Source organism: Cyanistes caeruleus, chromosome 14 (assembly GCF_971803275.1).
Source record: "Cyanistes caeruleus chromosome 14, bCyaCae1.hap1.1, whole genome shotgun sequence".
In the NCBI taxonomy this organism is placed as follows: domain Eukaryota; kingdom Metazoa; phylum Chordata; class Aves; order Passeriformes; family Paridae; genus Cyanistes; species Cyanistes caeruleus.
This window is the reverse complement of record NC_141714.1, coordinates 3,956,491-3,978,196: the sequence shown is the minus strand read 5'-3', so window position 1 is coordinate 3,978,196 and position 21,706 is coordinate 3,956,491. Positions and strand designations below refer to the sequence as shown.

Genomic DNA, 21,706 nt, shown 5'->3' with positions numbered 1-21,706 from the left:
GTTTTTTGGTGGTGCTGACAGTGTTTGGTCTGTAAAACCCATTCTTGCAGAGAGCCCTTGCTGGAGGTTTTTATATCTCGATATTTAACGTGAAATATCATGCACTTGTTAAAGCATGACCGGAAACATGGACAAGCCAAAAGATGTGTTTAATGGAGGCACAAGGTCTTTCAGAGGAATTCACATCCCACGTGTGAGAAAGGGCAAAGTTGGATGGTGGAGCCCAGTGGCACAGACTGGCCAGTTAAACAGCTTTTCTGGAGACCCAGGGGTTGATCCTGTTCCCATTAAATGGATGGAGGCAGAGCTCTTCTCCCTTCCCTGGGATGTGGAAGCTCCACTGTTTGCTTTGAGCCGAGCAGGAATTTCAGGCTGGGTTGGGAAGCACTGATCACTCCGTTCCTACAGGCTGTTTTTCTGGTTGTGGCATTTATCCCTGATTCTGTGTCACAGCTAAAAAACTCCTTTGTTCCCCTCTGATCTTTCCCCCCTCCCCTTCCTGTTTCTCCTGTTCTTTGCAGTTGGGCAGGAATAGTCCTGTTAAATAATTGTGCTTGTGACAGGGGTGAGCCTCAGCCCAACCCACTGTGTCCACAATTCCCCTCCCTAGACCTCAGGACCTCTTAATTCAGCCCTGGGATGGCTCCGAGTGCAGTTCTAGTTGGAAGAGAGACTCTGTAAAATTACATCTTGTTGTTCCATATTTATTCTCCCTCAGTGGTTTCCATGTCAAACTTGCTCAGTTTACCAGTCAAAACAAGATATTTCTACCTGCCAGCTCAGCCTGGGCTCTGGAAATCAAGCTGTGCTCTCTCTGCCCTGGACATCATCACTCGCCAAAAAGGATTCTCAGATCAGGGCTGAGCTGGATGTGATGTTGAGTATGCACAAATATCATTTGTTCTCGGGTGGAATTGGGGGCTCTGTGTGAGAGATATCAGCAAGGCTGCTGTGCTGTGCAAATATTGATTAACAAACCTTCCCCACCACCTGGGGGAGGATGGGCCACCACTGGGGCCATTTTACACCTCGGGGACACCAAAAAGGGCGGCAGTTTTTGGGGGGTGATGCTGAAAACCCACAGCAGCACCAGGAATGGCACTGGGAAGCTCTGCTTCCTGCTATTCTCTTTATTTGTGAGAACAGACCTAGGCACCTCCTGAGCTCTGGGCCATTGCTTGGTCACCAGATTGTGACCTTTCCTTCAGATGTGGAGTCCCGTGGGATCCCCAGAGGGATCAGGCAGGTGGGCTCACTTCCTGCTGCAGAGAAATGTCATGGAATAGCCACAGGAAAACCTCTTAATTCATGGGTATTAACCTCATCCACAAATAGTTCCCCTTCTCATGGATGAAGCAGAAGGACTTTCCTCAACACCCCTTCCAAGGAAAACTGAAGTTTTGCAAATTTGATCATTGGCAAAATGTTTAAAAAACTGCTACGTGTGGCAGAAAATATATTTCCTGTGTATGACCATGTCACAGAGTAGCAAAACCAGGAAGGGTGTCCTGCACTCCTGTCAGCTTCCACTCACCGGCTCCTGTTGTGAATCCCCCAGGGGCTGTCAGCAAGAGGGGACACCAGAGCCTTCCCTGTCCCCATGTGGGGCTCTCCTCTGAGCCTGCAGAGCCAGCCCAGCCACTGAAATGCACGGTGGGCTGTTCTCTGTGACACAGCCTAAGAGCAGGGGAAGAAATAGAGTGACTGCCTCATTCCTGGGACACTTTGTCACCCCAGCTGAGCTAGGAGAGCACCAAAGTGCCCCTTCCTCTTCCACAGCTCTGTTCTGCAGTGCCAGGATGGGTTTTTGTCCAGCAGAGCTTTCCAAACACATCCCCTCAGCTGCCTGGAGTACTTCTTACTCCTCTCTTACACCCAGTGAGGTGTTTCGCTGCTCCCTTTGAGGAGCCTGGTGCTGGTGGGACCACAGGTGATGTCTCCAGGTTGGGGGAACCTTGTGCCAGGGGAAAAGCCACGTCCAAGGGCTGCACTGGGCAGTTCAGTGGTTGGTGCATTAAAATGGGGTGCTTGTGGCAGTGGCAAAGCTCTGGGTGTAAGATCAGAAGCTGTCAGGCCAGGAGAGGAGCTCAGCCAGGTCACAGATGTCACCTGGAGAAGGTCTGCAGGAGAGCCCATTCTCCTGGCCTCTGGAGAAGGATTTCAGCTTGGCAGGAAATTTTTGGAAGTGAGGGAGAGGGTAGGCTATGAGCTGAATTCTTCTCCTTATCCTCCTTTCACAGCAAAAATAGAACATTTATCACAAGTTCCCCTACATGTTTTTCTTCCCTATTGCACACTAGCTCCTTGCTAGTATTTGAAGCTCCAGAAAAAAGAAATTGATGAGTACTCAAGTTAATAATGTGTGCTTATTGTGTTGATGAATTGCTGGAGATGAATATATATGTAAAAGCTCTGCAAGATTCACTCATCCATGCATCCTGAGTGAAAGCAATTATTTTGGTGAGCAAATGGGACTTAGTTTTATGTCTTAATAAAGAGGTTCTGGGCTAAAAGGCAACTTTTGTCCCAGATATTATTGCAAATCAAGTCTTACTGAAATAATGGGAACTCCAGCACAGGGGGCAATCTTTCAAAAGTGAACATCTTAGAATCCTTTTTCCTACTAAACTCTTCCAATTCTTGGTCACCACTGAATTTTGAATTTTTTCCCTGTCTTCAGACTGTGGAGAAAGGGCAGGGGCACCTGAACAAAGCACATCCAAGAGCCTCAGAAACTGAGGGATAAAAACTTCTCATCCCCTGGATGACATTTGGAAAGGGGGAGGCTTGTTTTTATGTGTGTGCTTTGTTTCTCGTGATTCCTAACTGAGATATGAATTTAATGTGAATGTAATGATATTTTCAGGCCTGACTCACTCCATTTTTTTCAGTACTTGCCCTGTAAATTGTCCTGACTGCCCCTGAGCATAAACCTCGGGCACGGTGCAAGTTTAGCACCAGGTCCCAACCTGGCCATCTTTCTTTCCCCACGTGCTGGGGATGTCCAACTGGATCCAATCCAGGAGTTACATCCTGTAAAAGCATGAGTCTGTAAACAGTGATGAGGAGGTGTGACTAACTCATATAAAAAAAAATTGAAAACAGGGAGGAAAAAAGAGAAAACACCTTGTTGTTGTCACTTTGATAAAAATGCCAAACACAGGTATTTAGTTGTTGTTACAAACACTTCTAAGACAGAGAAACAAATTTGATGTGAACAGAGGAGCTTGTGTTAACCCATTTAAATTAATTTGGCTCAGCTCATTTTCAGCTGAGGGGATTAGATGGCTCAGCATTTGGTAAAGTGTGAGTGTTTTCCCAGCCAGGTCACTTCCTATGGTCCAGGCCAGGTCTGCAGCTGCTTTGGGGGAGGATATTTCCAGTGCACACAAGAGAGAGGCTCCTCCATGGAGAAAAACATTTATTGCTCAGGTGTCAGGAAAGCTCCAGCACTGAAAAGCTGGGTCAGCACCTCTGTGCCCTGAGTGGGCAGGTGAGAAGTGAGACATTCCAATGGGCAGCTCGGGAGAAACTTCCACAGCTGCCAGGCAGGGAAAAGGCAACCCCACCTGAGGGGCCTGTGGGGGCAGGGAGAGGCTGGATCCTGTGGGATGGGGTGGGATGGGATAGGATGGGATGGGTGTCCCACTTATAGCAGCACCACCCCTGCCACGGGGGTGGTTTGGCTGTGAAGAGGGGGCTGGTGCTGTGGTTTTCCAGGTATTTTGCTGCACTCCTACCTCCTGGCTCTGTGAGGAGTGTTATAGTGCTGGGGGAGGAATCCCAGTGCTTGGGATTTAGCTCTAAACCTGCTTAGGAACCTGTGTGTCTCTGTGGACCTCGTAGCACCAGGGCTGGTACGGAAATTGGATGTTTGGCATTGTAAAGAGTGTTTTTGAGGCTGTGGTGAGTCCTGGGGGTTGGTCTGCTCAGAGACTGACCTGGAGAGCTGGAGGTGGGGCAGCTGCCTGTGGTGAGTGTGTTCTGCTACATGATTAAATACCCTGCTTTGCACCCAGGGGTTCAATTCTGTGTCTGTGTTCAATCCTTTCTGAAGAGCTGCTCCCTTCAAAAGCAGAGTAACAGGTGCTGGGCTGGGAAAGGAGGAGCAGGAGGGTGCCAAAGGCTTCTGAGCCTGCCCCAGCTGGAGGAGCAGAGGCTCTGGCAGTGCCCTGGCTGGCTCTAGAAGATGGGGCAAACACAAGCTCTGAGGGCCTGAATAAAAGCAGAAGGACTGGACAATTCCTGAGTCCACCAGAGCTTCCCAGGCAGGCAGGGCTGTGCCCCAGGGCTGCTCTGACAGGGCTCTGGAGAGATGCAGTTGCCTGCCAGGATCCTGACAGAGGTAGGAGGGAAGTCTTCTCAGGTGGAGCGATGTGGGGGTGGCTGCTGAGCGTGGGTACAAAGCTTCACGCTGCTGCTGGGGAGGAGAAGCCTGGCTTGCGTTGCTTTGCTGTCACTCTACGACAGGCACTTGCTTGGCAAGCCCCACTGGCCTCCTGCTACTACTCTTGGTGGAGGAGAGCTGGAGGGGCCTGGGATGCTCAGTGTCTCTGCTTTCCTGCGATTTGCTCAGTGTAAACACAAGGAAACGTGATGTTTCATAGTGCCAGCCCTGCAGAGAGGGATCCAGCAGGGGAACACCCTGAACACTGCAAAACCTTGGAGCTGGTCTGTGTGAGTGCCCTGGGGGACACAGGGAGGGCAGGTGACCCATCCTCCAGGGGCCTGGAGCACTGCCTTCATCTCCCAAGGGTCAGCTCTGGATCCACCTTCTGCAGTGTCTCTGCTCCAGCAAAGAATCCAGTGGCAGTGACAGCCCTGCCAGGCAAGCTGGGCACTTTAAGGGATGGATGCGAGCTGGTGCTCAGTCCTCTTGAGAAAGGTGCTTTTAAAGAGTTGATTGCTTGGCCCCACTGGTCAATGCCAGGTTGATGATTCAGTCCTGGTGAGGTGATGCCATTGTGTCTCTAAATTAAAGCTTGACAAACCCGAGAACTTATTTTCCTCTTGCATTGCTGTGACCTTTCTACATGTGCATCACCTGGGCAGGAGATTCACAAGCAGAAGCTGTTGGAAGACTCTTTTCATCACTGAGGATGAAGCAGCTTTAAAAATCTATCTCCTGAATGTTGACCTAGGCCTCTTCCAAGAACAGATGATGTTTTGAGTAGTCAGTACTTTTTTTTTTTTTTTAAATGCTGAGAGCCCTGTTTGTGTGTGTACAGGTGCTCTGCTGGACTGGGCTCAGTCCAGATGCTGTCAGGTTTGGTATCTACTCTTTTGTTCCATTTTTAAGCCTGTACACTTTAGACCTTGTTTTTATTCAGCTTGGGTAGCTGTCTACCAACATCTTCTAAAATCAACCTTGATTTAGCTTCCTCTGTAATTCTTCAATCCCTCTGGGACAACCTTTAGACTGTTTTTGCAGCCAGCTGATTGTTCTCTCTCACTCCCAAATTTCCATGGGATATTTGCAATATCCCACACTAATACCTACTAATCCATTAAAAATACCCATGAGATAGATTAGGTAATCCACTGTGCCTCACAGACTGTGCTCTTTAACTCTCTGCCTCCCCTGGAACAGTCACAGAACGGGTGCTACATCTGCCCTGGGAAAGCACTGTTCCTCCAGAAGGATCCCTCAGCACTGGCTCAGGAGCAGGCACAATTTGCTCAAGAAAATGTTCTGTGACTGTTCAGATCCGTAGGGAGGCTTCATGTGACGGCAGGCTGGGACTGGGGCTGCTGTTATCCAGGTTAACCTGTGTGTTTGCAAAGAGCATCTCAGGGAGCAGAGCTGGCAGGAACAGAGGTCAGCTCTGCCTGCTCTGCAAGGGCTGTGGCTCCTGGTTCCTCACTGAACAGGAGCCTCATTGCTTGATGTTCCAGAAATCTGCTCAAGAGCTGTGCTGTGCTTGTACCCTCCCTTAGATGTTCCATTCCACCTTTGTGCTGTCCTTGATATCCCCATCCTGGTGAAAGCTTTGTCCAACTTGCCATTTTCCTTGGGAAGTGCCCAGTATTTCCCTTTCATAAATAAATATTTCAGGTTCAGTTGTCTGACTGGATGGAGTGACAATGCCAGGAGAGGAGAATGGCACAGACTGGAAATCCTCGTTATCCTCCTTGCACAGGGTGATGCTGTGCCTGGTGTGCTGTAGATGGATGGAAACCATACCAGAGTTAGGCAAAATCTCATTCTGTGTTTGGGCTCCGTGGTATAAAAAGGGCCAAGCACTCCCTAAAGGATAATGGGAAAATGTAGGAAACCTGTCATACCCAAGAAAATGTTTTCTGCCAGACCTACTTGGAGAGCAGCTGCAATCTCCATGGGAACCAGTGGTGGTAGATATCCTTCCTACCCCTGCAGAACCATGAATCCATGGGGAAAGAGCAGGCATTGACATCCCCAGGCACTCTGGAGCCCAGAGCTCTGTCTTTTAGCTCCAAAATCCCACTGAGAAATCCTCAGCAGTGACAAGACCCCCATAAAACTATTCCTCCCCTTGCTGACTTGCCCTGAGACCATCTCTCCTTCTAGTAATGTATAACAGTGCCCCAAAGTGTAAAGCCACAGAGCCGCAAAGTGTAAAGCACAGAGGGCTTTGCCCTTTTAAGCCCAAGGGATTCCATGGGGTCACCTGCTGGGAGTAGAGGGAGAGCTTCAATATCAGTCTCTGAATGTGTCTGATGCTTCTGGCTGTGGTGCTAAGCCTGGCAAAAGAAATGCACAGCATTGGCTGGGGGAGAGACCATGGAAATAAGAGTGGGAAAAAAAAAACAAGCAGAAAAAAGGACTGGAAAGTGTTAAATGGATGTTTATACCTAGATTTTATTGGAAAAGTTTGAGTAGGTTCTTAAGGGACCCTGCTGAACTCGGTGCTTCTAGATGTCACTGCAAATCAGAAATGCTGGATGAAAGTGGTTCCCAGAACATTTCTGCTTTCATGATACATGGTCAACTTTTCTTGTTCCTCAAGCAACGTTAAAACTAAACTGAGTTTGTGCTTGATGCTGTACATAAGCTAAAATAAAAGGAAAGGAACAGGAAAATCAGTGTTGGGAAATTTCATTGTGATTTGGCTTGTGTAGCCTGCTGGGCTGGCATCTTTTAGATGTTCTCTCGCTGCTGTAGCAGAGCCTTGGTCCTGAGATCTGTATGCACAGCTATTATGCAGACAGCAATTTGTGAACTCCTCTTGCAATCTTCCTGTGTGCTGAAAACCCAGAAGCATTTCCATTCTGCCTGCACTGGAGTGTAGTAAATTTGAGTGTCCTGACAACAGGCTGGCCTCTGAGTTATCTTTGGGGTGGTTTCAAAAAAACTACAGCACAGGACTAATTAGTCCATCAGCCGAAAAATGATTCAAGGCTATCTGTTTTGGGAGGGCCAGAGGGAGATTTATGAACAGGATGAATGTTTTCACCCTGGCAGCAGCTGCTCAGCCAGCGACAAGCCCGGTGCTGGATGTGCCGCCTTCTGCACCTCCAATTACCTGGGAGCTCTTGGCTCCCAACTAACCACGTCTGTCAGGCCTTGTGTAAGCAGCTCGTGGCCGCACGTAGCCGTGACGTGGGCCCTGGGTCTGAGCTGTAAACACCAAGCCAGGCTGCCCCGAGGTTTGGTGCTGGGAACAAAGCAGAGATGGTGGTCTGGCTGAGCTGTTTTCTGCAGGAAGAATGAGTGGATGCTGAATGCTCCTGCCTTGTTTGGGAGTGAAGGGAAAAGTCCTGGCAGTGGAATGATGGGCTGTGTGCTGGTGGTGCCTGTGGTGAGACTGAGGTTGCCCCAAGTGCTGGCCCTGTTGGGTTGGGGGTCACTGAAATTGCAAGTGAGGCACTGCAGTGCCATGGTCCTTGATCAGCAAACCTGCCCCCCTGCCTGCCTGTACCACCCTGTCTGTGCAGAAACTCTTCCACCAGACAGCACAGGGCAACCTTGGCTCTGTTGGGGCTGCACTTCAGCTTCTGGAGGGTTTGGAGTGAGGAGCAGGGTTTTGCATGGATGGAATCTCATGCCTATGGGTATTTACCATTGCAGGGTAAGGCACAGACCTGTTCTATATGTAGGTTTAGTAACTGAAGCCTCTAATTTTCTCTGCTTGGCTTTGTTTACTCAGCAGAAGACCTAAAAGCAGCTTTCCTGCTGCTGCAGGGATCTCAGAGACTGGTGATGCCACAGGCAGGGTGCAAGCAGGGAATGCTGAGGCTCATGCACAGAGCTGTCTTGAATAATTTCTCCTCCTGTCCAGAGGAGACAGGGCTGTGCTCTCTCCTGCTGCACATGTGATGCACTGGAAAGGCCAGAGCTCAGCTGCCCCTTTGCCATCCCTAACCTCCTACACAGAGTGAGCAGCTCCCAGGATGGGTGGCTGCGGATTTGGAGATGTTTCTGTGGTTTTAGGAGGATTCTGTACAGGGGAGGTTGCTTTTTCTTTTGTCTGTATGAGCATGTCATTGCTTCAGTGGCTGGTTTGTGGATACCAGACTTTAAAATAGAGATGTAGGCAAATTGGCAAAAGGCCAGAGGAGAGCAGCACTAATTGTCAGAGCTTTAGAAAACATGACCTCTGAGGAGAGGTTGAAGAAATCAGGTGCATTTAATCTAGACAAGGCAGTATGGGTGGGGGAGGGAGGGGGATGCCATGGTTTCTCAGAACATAAAAGCTGTTGTTAAGGAAGGATGATTGATTTATTCTTTCACTGTCGTGGAGGGGAGGAATGATGAGACCAAACTACATTTAAACTGCAGAGAAGGTTTGGTTTGGACATCTAGGAAAAGTTGTCAGCACAGTGAAATGCGGGAAGGTGTTGATCAGGGAAGCTGTGAGATTTCTGACACCCTGTTAATGCCTTTGTTCCTGTAGTCCAGACTAAAGGGTAATTTTCAGGCTGATCCCTGTCCCTCGGCAACTGCAAACCTTGGCTCTGCCAGCAGTGCCAAGTCCACGTGGTCAGGAATGCAGGAACCTTGAAGAGCTGGCTGGAGTTCATAAAAATGATGTGGCTTCAGTGGACCATAAATCGAGCTCTGTTCACCTGCCCACTGGTCTGGAGTCTTTTTGGCTGTGTCTGTGTTGCAGTTGGAGATCTGAAGGCAGAGGAACCCAGGCTTGATCTAGTGTTAACTTCCCTGGGTAGGAGTGGAGAGGGGACAGCTTGGACCTTAGCTCAGGGCACTTGCCTGAGTAATCACCCCCCTGTTCCACTGAGCTTTGTGCTTTTGTCTTCAGTGAGAGCCAGGCTGAGCTCTGGGAGACGTGTCCCAGTCCAGGCTGCCATCACCTCTGGCTGGAGTGCAGGCACACACAGCTTTGGAAACACAACCTTTCCTCCCTGCTTGTGCCGAGTTATTTCTGTTAGCAACGTGACTCCAGGTGCTGGGGGTTTATGCATTATAAAATGAAACGTGAAAGTAATAACTGGTTGCTGGGAAAATATTGCAGATTAGCACAACTTGTTCTCAATCTTGGCTGTGTTTATATTTGACAAGTATCACTTGCAGAAAAAGGACAGGTTTTATTGTGACTCTTTTGCCTGCTTCCCTTCCAACTTCCTGAGTGGATTATTCTCAGACATCAAACTCCTTTCAGGCCAAAATGTTGGTGAACTCTCCAGTGGTGGTGAGAAACAGGGATGTGTGAGGGTGCCATTCACTGGTAAAAGTGGCAGAATTTCTCACACTCCCTCGCTTGTGATTTTGCCTACAAATCCTTTCCAGGCAGAAGCTTTTTCTTTAAGGGGAGAAAGTCTAGTTCTTTGTACCCACTGGCAAGGCACAGATAAAAGCACAGGCCTTTAAAACCAGGTTTACTTTTGCCCTGTCTCGGATCCACAAATGCAGAGTTCTGTCTCTTCTGGACAAATCTACAGATGACGTTATCCCATATTTGAAATACCCTACTTTTGTATCCCTCTTGCCTGAAGCTATTAACATTGGCAGAATTGATGTCCTTTGTTTATTTTCCTGTACTACTTAAAGTCTGAATGTTGGGCACCAGCTGGCCTGGTTTTCCATTGGGCTGCACTGAGTCAGGACATATTTTTGTGTTGGCTGAATCCCTGTCCTGAGCAGACTGGGAGCCAGCCTCCACAACAGGGCTGGAGAAGGTGAAATGGCTTCCCTGGCACCAAGATAAAGCAGGTGCAATAAAGGCAAGACTTGTATTTCTTTGTTTGTGAGGCAGCCCCACACAGAAAACCACGGGCTGCACACCCCAGGGCTCGCAGGTGGGCACTGGAGCCTCCCAAATTCTCTGCCAGGGATGTGGAGGAGTTGGCAGTGCCAGGAGGAGCCCTGCTGACTCTGCAGGGAGCTGATCCCTCCACCCCAGAGCTGCTCCTGGAGCTGGCAGTGGGGAGGGAGGTCTGGAGCTCGTCCCTGGCTCTGAGTCACTGCATGACCCCGGGCGCTCGGACACCACGGCGATGAGCGCAGCACAAATGTCTGGATGGATAGAATGGATTGGATGGGCTCTGGCTTTGACAAATATTTGTGTATCCCCACTGTCAGTGCTCCCCTGCTCTAACCACCCAGCCTGCTGCTTTCAGTGGAGGAAAGAGCCCTGGCTGGTGCTGGGGAAGGAGGGGATGCACTGCTGGGGACAGGCTGGGAGCCAAAGCAGGCAGTGGGGCACTGTTGGAGGGAACAGCACTGCGTGGCAGAAAGGCTCAGTGTGAAAAATGAGGTTCACATATTTTTTATAGAATTTAAAAGTTTATTAGAAAATTAGGAGATAAAAATAAAGTATACAGATACGGCCAGGTGTCTCTGCATTCACCTTACTAACAAAGGGTTGTCCCTTAAAAACAGAACCCTACTACATATCCATAAATTCTCATACGTGATTCAAACTTTCTTCTTAAGTTTTGGATCTTTCTTTGTTTGGTTTTTGACTCTCCCCCTTCTCAATAAATCAATCAATCTTGGCTCCACTGAGTTTTACATTCCCTGATAAGAGAAATGCAATAAATTCCTCCCCCAGAGCTCTGGTCACTGCTGTCCTCATCTGGATAAGATAATCTAAGAATAGAGGGGGTCTGTAACCATCTTTTTCAGTCTTTGGGTTATACAAACAGAAGTAGATTTTGTTTTAATACTATGCCATAGCTCAACATATATGTATATTATACCATTATTTCTAAGTTTCATCAATAACAGAAATAGAAGGAACCATATTAATATAACAAAGTTTTCTAACCTTATACCTATAACATTCATTTTAATATTTGCAAAAAGCCAACAATATAAAATGTATCTATAACACTTGGGAATGGGAATCTGGCGTTTCCCAGGCTCTGCTGCAGCCCTGTGAATGGCCCTGACTCTCCTCCTGTAACTAATTAGCCTGCAAGATCCTCAGGGCAGCGCTGCCTTCCTCCTCCTGCTATGGCTTCTATCGCAAGGCCCTGATTCCTGGGACAAAAAAAGACAAACTATCAAAGTGAGACTTCCTTAAAAGCTTTGCTGTGTCTGTGTCAGCCTCTGGCACAAAGAGGCTGCTGGAGAATCGTCTCTCCCTGGTGTGACTGCTGGTTATTTTCCCACCTGGCTCCCTGGTGAAGGATGAAGGTACAAGCACAGCTAAGATGTGTTTGGGAGTGTGTCTGTGAGGGAATCTTCAGAGGCTCCACGAGGTCTCCTGAGCAAGCCCCGGGCACCCTGTCAGCCAGCCCGGGGTGCTGGAGCCTGCTCTGCCTCTTTAAGGAGATTTGCATAGCAGGGCCTAATTACAGTGGTTGATTCTGATGTTTTCAGTGTTGTTCATATTCCATTAAAGGATAATGCTGCTTAATTTGCAGCAGAGGGTCTTGGTGAACAGCACACCCAATCACAAGGCACCCCTAATGACACTGCTTCCCTACTTCTGGTAACACATAATTAAAAAATCACTTCATTTCCAGTTGTGTGGTTCTCCCCTCTCCCCCAATCTCCTAATTACTTTCTAAGCCATTTCATTATTATCTGTAAATATTTCAGCACTTAGATCTACTAATGAGTGCATGGAAGAGTTAATACCTTGAATGGCACAACTGCTTGTCTTTCCCTTTCCAGTGATGCATTGTAAGGGATCCTTTTCCACCTTGCATGTTTGAGGAAAGGGGCTTTTCTTGGGGTGGGATTTGGGGTTATGAGCTTGAGCAGGGGAAGGCTAACACGTGAAAACCCCATTTCCAGCTACAGGAGGGTTTTTGCTGGGGTTGGCAGTGGGTGTGTGTCTTGCTATAAATTGTTTTATGTGGCTTAAACCCCACTGCAGGGATTGTCCTGTTCTGTAACCCGAGCTTTGCTCTGAAAAGCCACCGTACAAATGCTGCTTTTTCACTTCACAGATCTGTTTCCTGCACTTGTCTGGTGCCTTGGGTATTCAAAGTCACTTGGGATTTTCAGACTGAGTGCTCAGAGCTGGTGGAGTGATGGAGGAGTGAGCTGGAGCGGGTTTCCTGCCCAGGGCTTGCATGGGCTTGGGTGCTGTGCTCTTTGTATGGTCAATCAGGACCACCTCATGTGAGCCCACTAGGAGCCTGGTGATGGTCTCTGAAGGGATTATTTGGAATAACCAGAGATAATTGTGTTAGTAGGGGGTAATTAACTTCCAGGAATTAAAAAAAAAAATCAAGCTTAGGCTGCACTACTCCTTGGGGTGAGTCTGGGAGTGAAAGAAATCTAATCACTTGAGCACATTCAATTCCATGATACTCAGGGATTGTGGGGCTGCTTAAAATCAAATCCATGCATTTCTAGGCAATTCTTATATTGCAGATAAGGGGGGGAGGGCTTGAATATGGTCCTAACCCAGCCTATTTGTGTTTCAGGTAACCCTGTCACAGTGGGAATGAGCATCCACATCTCCAGCATTGACCAGATCTCTGAAGTCAACATGGTAAGTTTGGAAAGAAAGAGGAAAATAAATAAAAAAACATGATAAATTGTTCTTCCATTTTCTGGCTGGGATTTACTTGCAAGGTAATGGATCCTTGGAGGGATCTGGATCTCTGCTGGCACCTCTGGAGCTTGTGGCATCTCATCCAGAGTAGATTTTTATCCCTTCTATGCTGGTTACAAACTCCCTCCCCAAGTCAGAAAAGTTTATGCCTTAAAAAAGCAGATGTGAATTGTAACTTTTGGTAGATACAAAGATGGCTTTATGGTCAGTCTGTCCCTGCCAAGTTAAAAACAGTGAGTTTTCATTTGCTGGTGGTAATTCAATATTTCCTTGGAGATCTGTGCTGGAAAGAGAGGCATCTAATGGAAATCTGGTTTTGGGTGGCATTGATAGACTGGAGCTTTTCATACCAATGTGAACAAAACAAAAAACAAAATATCTGCTCAGGTGGCAATGGTTTGGGCTAAAATCCATTAAATTTGTCAATTACTTTGGTCATGGTTTAGGTTCACACCCAGGACTGTCCCTCAGAAGCCAGCAGAGGACATAGATTATGTTGTAATTGCCTAAACTTGCCTTTCCCCACACACAGAGGTTTTTCCTCCAGACTCTTCTCCTTTCCCAGAGGCTGAGTGGAGTGGGAAGCTGGTGGGAGCCTCCTGTCCAGTTCCTGTCCAGTTCCTGTCCAGTTCCTCACTTCCTGACCCATGCAGGAGAATCCTGGGCTGGTTTGGAGCTCTTGCAGTTCAAGTCAATTAAAATCCTGATTTCCCACTGCTCCTGTCCCATTTCTCTGGCCTCTCCTGCCTTGTTTCCCTGGCCCAGCAGCCCTTCTGCTGCTCTGTGGAGGGGAGGTGACACAACCTGACCAGTTGGTTTTGCTTCCAGACTGCCTGGAAAGCCTGAATATGTGCTGGAATGACCCAGGGGGAAGAGCCAGCCTTGAACCTTCATGTTCCCATGTGGAAGTTTCTCCTGCTGACCTTCCCAACAATAACCCCAATTCTCTGCATGACCTGTGACACCTCAGTCAAGTGACAGTGGCCCTAGTGGCAGTGGCCCTAGTGGCAGTGGCCCTAGATTTGGGTGCAGAGGCACTGGGTAGCTGTGCTTGAGTTTAGGCTCAGCTTAGCAGGGCCAGATGGCTTAACCTAGTTCCATCTATCCTGCCTGTCAGGCCACAACTCAGCTTTGAGTCATCTCCTCCCCCAGGCTCAACTGGGACCTGGATGCTCTGGGATGCTGGACCAAATGTCACCCTCCTGCCAGAGCCAGAACAGACAATTTGGGGTCTGGACTTGTGGCTTAAGACCAAGACTCTCAAAGCACAACTGGGAGGGGGTGAGGGGGTTGGTTCTCAGCTTACCTGTAGCAACTGCCCTGTGAGCCTGGGCAGGTCTGTCCCCAGCACAGGAAGGACAGGGACCTGTTGGGCTGAGTCCAGAGGAGGCAGCAGGAGGAAGATCAGGAGGATGGAGGAGCTCTGCTGGCAGGAAAGGCTGGGAGAGTTGGGATTCTTTAGCATGGAAAAAAAGCCAGCTTAGGGGTGGCCTTCCAGTACCTGAAGGGAGCCCACAAGAAAGGTGGAGAGAAACTTTTCACGAGTGCCTGGAGTGACAGGATGAGGGGGAACAGATTCAGAGTAAGAGAGTAGGTTCAGATTGGATCTTGGGAAAAAGCTCTTCCCTGTGAGGGTGGGAGGGCCTGGCACAGGCTGCCCAGAGAAGCTGTGGAAGCCCCTGGATCCCTGGAAGTGTCCAAGGCCAAGCTGGATGGAGCTCTGAGCAGCCTGAGGCAGTGGAAGGCCTGTCCATGGCAGGGTGTTGGAACAAGATGATTTTTAAGGTCCTTTGCAATCCAAACCGTTTTGTGAAGGCAGCTGAGCCCTGCAGAGCCTGATGCAGGATGAACCTCCCACTGGAGAGGTGTCCATGGGCTAAAGGGCTGATCAAGTGCTGTGGCCAGGCAAGCAGTAGCCATGGTCCCTGCAGCACCTTCCAACCCTTGCCAGGTGAATGTGGTGCTCTCCCCTCTCCAGTGAGCCCCTGCTTCCCTCTGGCACAGAACCAGGGGAGAAACAGCAACAAGAATCCCTCTGTGATGCCCACATTTCCTGGCACAGGCCTTCACCCACGTGCTGCCCTGGATCCTGTAGAGTTTGGGCAGCACAGTGATGGACACTGAGTGCTTTGGTGGTGGTGGCATGGCTGGGCACCACTGTCCATGCCACACTCCTGTGGATGTGAAGGAACATCACTTCTGGGCTTTTGACTATCCCTCCTGGCTCTCTGACAAGATTAATCCCCTGCCCATCTTTTCTACATCGATGGGGCAGGGGGAAAGGGTGTAGAAAGGTTTGGGGGTGGGAGATGAGGTGGCTGTAGGTGAGAATTTATTCAGGATCAAGATCTCTGAGCACCGTGGTGAGGCAGTTTCAAAGAGGGGTTAAAAATCAGAATCATCTTAAACAACAAACATTTAGGGAGCAGAAGAGTTCTCATGTGATGTAAGTTTCCAGGCTGAAGGGATTTCATGTGCATCATTCTTCTGTGTGACAGATGCCCCGGGGAAAGGGCTGTGTTTTACCCCTGCTCTGGACATGGATACTGGCAAGAAAAACAAGGCATTTTTTTGGCATCATGTGTGCTTGGGAAAGGAGCTGTGCAATGAATAAATTAAAGGCACACAAGTGAAGCTGGGTTGTCATGGAGACCAAATAGCTTCTATTGTTCCACAAGGAGTGTTATTACTTACTGCCCCTTGTAGGATAATTAATTAATCCTCAGACATCCTTTTGGGAACAATGGCCCTGGTGCTGGGGCTGGGCAGGCTGAGGAGAGCCCCTGGCTCTCCCAGGCCTTTCCCTGGGACTCCTGGCGCCTGCTGGCTGCCTGCTGCTGGGGAACAAGTGCTGTCAGTGACCAGACACTGCATGCTTCTAGAAGTTGTTTTCCATAGGGGTCCAGCTGGTTGGGGTGCTGTGGAGCGATCCAGCTCCATCCACGAGCTCTCCTTGCCCTCACTCCCATGGGAGCCGTGTTCCCAAAGTGAGGAGGTGGTGACATTCCTGTCCTGGAGGGCACAGGGCTCTCTGAAAAGGCAGCACAGTAATGTCCTTGTGCTGGATGTTCCCAGACACTCTGACACACAGAATGCTTTGCAGCTGCCTGTTGGTGCCACGTCTGTTCTGACACCCAGAGCTGATGCACCTCCAGCTCCCTGAGGGCCATTCCCAGATCCTGTGCCATGCCAGACTGCAGGATGCTCATGGGCACAGTGGTAACCATCTCCCAGACATGAGAAACCAAAAGTGCAGCCCTTACTTCAGCAAGTGCCACCTCCTGGATCATGGCAGCTGCTGCCTGTGTGTGGTCAGCCATATTTTCAAGCTCACTTTCTGGAGTGATGCTCTCTTGCTGTGCACCCCCTTTAGCATGGCTAAGCAACGCTGAGCTGCAGTCTCTGTTCTTGTCAGCGATTAGAAGGATTATTTGCTGAGCTAAGATCAGTGACATCCATTGAAATGGCTGGGGAAGGATGCCAGGGGCCAGGCCAAATAGGTACATTTGAGTGGCAGACCCTCTGGGAAGTGCTGATCCATGAGGATGAGAGGCCTTGCTGGAGTCTTTTCATCTCCTGTTTGAATCTGTAAGTTGGGGATTTGAAGTCAGGCTGAGAGGAGGAATGTCTTCCTGCTGCTGCTGAGGAGCTCAGGTGACCCATGAAGGACACAAGGATGGTCTCTCCTGGATAACTCAGCCAGCCCATCTCCTTTGAGGTGACCTGGGATTGAGTTGCAGTGAGCAGGGTGGTGCCTGGACTGGCTGCCTAGAACAGAGGCTAGGTGAGTTAAAGGATTAAAGTGGGGATTTATTAAAGGCCTTTAACAGGTACACCCTGGGCAGTGCAAAAGCCTCACAGAGGCTGCACCCAAGATGGTCACCAGTTTTTTAGGTAGATAGAAGTTTGCTCTATTTGCATATCAGAGGTTAATTGTCCAATTACAGCTTCAGGTAATGAAGTCACATTCCCCCAGTTTGCTTGCCCCCAATTCACTTTTGTTCATACTTGTTGGGGCCTGAGGCTGGGAGGTGTCCTTGGCTCTCAGGCCTGGAAGGATTGTTTTGTCTGACCAAACTGTGGAGGGAGCTTGCCAACACTCTACATGGAGCTCAGTTTTACACTAATGCAGTACAGGAGCTGAAAAACATAAAAGCTAAAAACTTAAGGCATCAAGGGAACAACCTGCAGGTGTTTGTTGGTGTGCAGTGGCAGTGGAGCACTGCAGCAGCTCCTCAGTAACCTGGTACCACACCAAGAGACCTGAATCTGAGCTTCTGAGCAGGGGAATGAGGAGCTCTGGCAGTGTGGAGCTCATGTCATGCTCAGTTCCAGCAGCCTGTGGGTGTCTGTCCTTGTGCTTCACGGCCTGGATGCTGCCCAGAGTCGCTCACCTTAAGGGTCTGGTTCACACAGCTTGCCCAGGGGGTGCAGTTCTAGTGATGTCCAGTACCAATGGCTTCAGAAAGAGCTGCCAGTCTCTCCCCCCACTGCTGGATGTCCTTTCATGAAGCTGAGGACTGGCCTGTTCAGGGTGTGCTGTATATTCCTGCATGGTAGAATACAGAATATAGGTCCTAGACAAGGACTAATCCTCCCCATGTAGCCTTTTCCCTCTCCAGGCAATCTCTGGGGACATAAATTTCCAGCACCAGACAGTTCAGACTCCCTTGAAGTATTAATGAACTATTTCAATAAGGAAAACTACCAGAAGTTTTGTATGCATTTGAAATTAGAGGAGGTTACCCTTCATAACGCTTCAATTTTCCTGCCCTCTGATCTGTGCAGTCCTAAACCTGCTCCCTCCTGTGTCTGCACACCGTAGACAGCTCGGAGCATCCAGCCATTATAGTCATGATTTCTTTGTGGCTCCTATAATTTATTCATCCCAAGATGCTCTCCTACATCTGCAATAACATCATTTCAGTTTGTTATAGCACCAGCTTTAAAGTTTTATAAACCTGGTGACAAGTTGAAAAGTTACAAGAGGATTGTTGCAGAGGGCTAGTGTAGGAAACAAGGCTTCCAGAGAGAAATGTTTGCAGGAATAGGGCTGTGAAAGGAAGGATGCCTGTGGGATTGCCAATTCCTTTCTCCTGAGGGACAGGCTGCAGTGGGGAGGGGTTAGGGGTCAGGGCAGGGTGCTTGGCAAAGCTGACCTCGATGTTTTATTTCAGAGAATCACAGAATGGTCTGGCTTGGAGGGGATTTAAAGCTTATCTCGTTCCAAACCAGAACACCTTCCACTACCCCGGGTCGTTCCAAATCCCATCCAACCTGGCCTTGGACACTTCCAGGGATCCAGGGGCAGCCTCTTCCAATGGCTCACTGCTTCCCAGCCCTGTGGCCCTGTTGCCAGGCTGTGCCTTGTTGGAGTGACTGCTCTGGTGCTGGCATACAACACTGGATCTCTTGGAGGTTATGGCAGGAAGCATCGTGGCTCTTATTTCCCAACTTCTCGAAGCTTGCTTGAAAAACAAGCTGTCTGGTTTGGCAGATTTCCCTGTTCAAGAGAGATGTAAAGCATGTCTCAATGCAGCCACGAGCTGCAAGGGTTTTCATTTGGCTTTAAACCCAAAATGGAGTGGACTCCAAGAAGGTTTTGTGTAAGAGAGTTCTTGACCAGGATAGTTCATCCTACAACCTGTTACCCCATCATCACTGAGGCATCACTCTTCTCACCACATCAAATTTTCCATCTTTTGGGCATGCTTGAAACAGACTTTGTGGTGGAATCTGTGCTGAGCAGCCTTTGCAGTTCTGTTTTCACTGGAATATGTGTACACCTGCAATACTGGACAAACCCTGCTGCAATACAATGTGCCCTTGAAAAGGATTTTCCATTGGTGCAGATGTCTTGAGCTTTAAAAACCAAGATTTTATAGAAGAAAGTTCTGCTATTATGCTGTGCCCTTTAGTACCATCTACTCTCTTCAAATGTGTCAATGTTTTCCTTATTGTTAATTGAAAACGTTCTGTTTTGTTGCTGTCTCTTTTCAATGGAGAAATGACATACAGAGAGCTATGTCCTTGGGTATCCAAATGTTTTTAAAAAGCAAAGGTCAAAACACTTAAATCCTACAGCCAGAGTTTTCTGGAGTTGCATGCTGTGAGATACAAGTATGACATGACACTCCAGTGCTGCAAACGTTTCTCTGTAGCCTTGGGTATCCCCAGCCCTGTGATGCTGTGGGATCTAAACTCTCTGTGTGTGTATACATTACATCTTGGCATTCAAGGCTGCTGAATATTTAGGACTGCCAAAATATGGGAAAACTAGGAGGCAGCGTTGGTGCTGAGCTGCAGATGGTGCCCTGCCATGGTGCTGCAGGGGATGAAGTCCTGTTGGATTGCTGGAGGCTCCTGGGATGGAAATTTTGTAGGTAGCAGAGGGTGCTGTGGGGCCTTGCTGGTGGAAAAGGATTCAGAGGGGATTCATGCTGGATATCAGGAAAAATTTCTTCACTGAATGAGTGGTTAAGGATTTGAGCAGGCTCCCCAGGGAAGTGGTAAAGTCACCATCCCTGGCAGTGCTCAGAAACCGAGCAGACCTGGCAGTCTGGGGTGTGGATTAGTGGCCATGGGGTTATTTTGTCAAAGGCTGGACTTGATGACCTTGGAGTCTTTTCCAACCTTAATGATTCTGTGAGTCTTGATCTGTTCATGGTAGGGGTGATAGAGCTCTGGCTTGGGGTGAGCTTTCCCTACAGGCATGGGTAGGTGAGGGTTATGTGCTTTTTTTATACACAAGGGGCTTCTGTGTGCTCTGATTAACCAGGGTATAGCAACAGACAGCTGGGAGGAAAGGTTTCTCCAGGGCTGGCCAGGGCCTGTGCCTTCCTCTGCTGATGGTGCCTCAGCACAGCTGGGCTCACACAGCTCTTGTCCCTTCAGCTCCTGCTGGGTGGGGCTGCAGTGCGTGGGCTGGCTGGGAAATCAAAGAGTGCTGGTTCTGCACGTGTGAGGCAGCATTTTCCTGAAGGGGAGAGTTACCAGGGAAGGCAAAGGGCCCTGTGCACACTGCCATCAGTCACAGTCACCCTGGGGACCTGCTGACTTTGCTCCTCCAGCAGTAGGAAGCGGGACACACACGACCACTTGGCTGGCTGAGGGAAAGCAGCAGCATATCGATGCTTTTTCCTGCTGCTAGAGGGATGTTTGGAGGAGTAAAAGATGACTGGCAGGGTAGAGAGTAACCTCCAAACCACGCTGGACTTGGCAGCTTTGAGATGCTCTTGATTGCAGGAGGCACGAGTGCCTGCTCTGTGGCTTGTCTGGAGAGAGGGCAAGAGTAGAAATCCACTGAGCTCCAGAAACACCTTTGCAAAGCTGATGTCAGCCACCCACCTCACCTGCCATCATTAGATTTGTGGTTAGGATTTTTTATCCTTGAAGCAGCGATATCCTGTGACTGCTGGGGCTTAGGGTGACTTTCACCAGCACTGACACTGGTCAAAAGGGCACTTCTGTCACTGACACTTGACAAAAGTCAAGGATCAGATATGGACACCTGCTCACATCACACGATGCCGTTCTTTAACAGAATTCCCACTGGATGTGCTGAAACATCCCTTGGACTGAGGTCGTGTGTGAGGACAAGGAAAGCATCTAGCCTCAGGGGTGCTCTGCTGAGTGGTGATGGGGGGATTGGGTGCTCAAGTTTAAACAGGGAATGGTCCCCTGTCTGCCTGAAAGATGGGGATGGTTCTTCCAAAGGGGTTGCATAAAACAGGCAAGAATACAGTGAACTCGTGGAGGGGCCTGAAGTGCTCCCCATTCACTGCTTCTGAAATCAGTTGCAAAGAGATTGTCCCGGCTTAAAAGCTAGAAAATAGGTCAGTGTGACTCATATGTCAATATTTACTGCATTTATGGCAACTTGTAGAAGGGAAAAATCTCGCCTGCCTTCCATAATACTTCACAAGTTATCCCATTCCCATGACAAAACTCTCCCCGTGCCCTTGCTCCCGGTACTGCTTCCACTGCAGTGACAGCCCAGTAAATTCACTACTACTTAGAGTCCAGTTGCTAAGTAACAAGCCAAAGATCACCATGCAGTCTCTCCAAATGCCGTGGCCAGCTGGAAGCTGGGTCTGCACAGAGCCCCAGGAATTCCTTTGGAGACAGAGGTCTCAAGGACTCGGTGCCTGTGGAGCAGGGAGCAGCAGTCCTGCCACCAGACAGCCTGAGGCTCTCCTCGTGCTAGGGAACAGCTCCATGGCTTCCCCAAAAAGGGATCCCCTGTGCTTGTGCTGATGGGCTGTGACTTTTTCAACATCAATGATGACCTTGAATGAATATTTTTGTTGGCCAAATGGCATGATTTGGCCATAAGTAGGATGTGAACTGTGGGAACCTTGCTGGAGCAAGCTCTCAGTTGAGGAAAGACTGAACTGCTGGACAAGGGAATGATTCTCTCTCTTGCCCCTGAAGCTTTCTATTCTACTCTGCTTTTTTCGCCCTGGGCATGTTTCAGCATTCACCTGATATCTTAATGGGAGAGTTTCCAGAATGCTCTTCATCTACATAATGGGAAATTCTGGGTTATGGGAAAGCTGTGGGGTGACCTGGCTGATTCCCAGCCCAGACCTTGGGGTTTGCAGAGCGAATAAAACGCGGTGGCAACGCTTGTCGAGAGCGTGAATCCCCCACTGTGACTCTGTCCACGGTGCTGCTCTCCCTGAGGAGCAGCTCTGCGAGTCCTCCAGGACAAGTCCAAGGCTGGGGAGGGCTGAGCCAGCCCTGCTGTGGTG

At 49.1% G+C, this 21,706-nt stretch overlaps 1 protein-coding gene across 2 annotated transcripts in view; it reads left to right on the top strand.

Annotated features, from left to right (window-relative positions):
- Positions 1-21,706, top strand: part of LOC111929205 (gamma-aminobutyric acid receptor subunit beta-4) — a 73,139-nt gene that overhangs the window by 15,126 nt on the left and 36,307 nt on the right. For both annotated transcript variants that reach the window (XM_023926713.2, XM_023926712.2), the window contains exon 3: positions 12,823-12,890. In XM_023926713.2, coding sequence (XP_023782481.1) covers positions 12,823-12,890 — 68 coding nt within the window. The remainder of the gene's footprint in view (positions 1-12,822; positions 12,891-21,706) is intronic.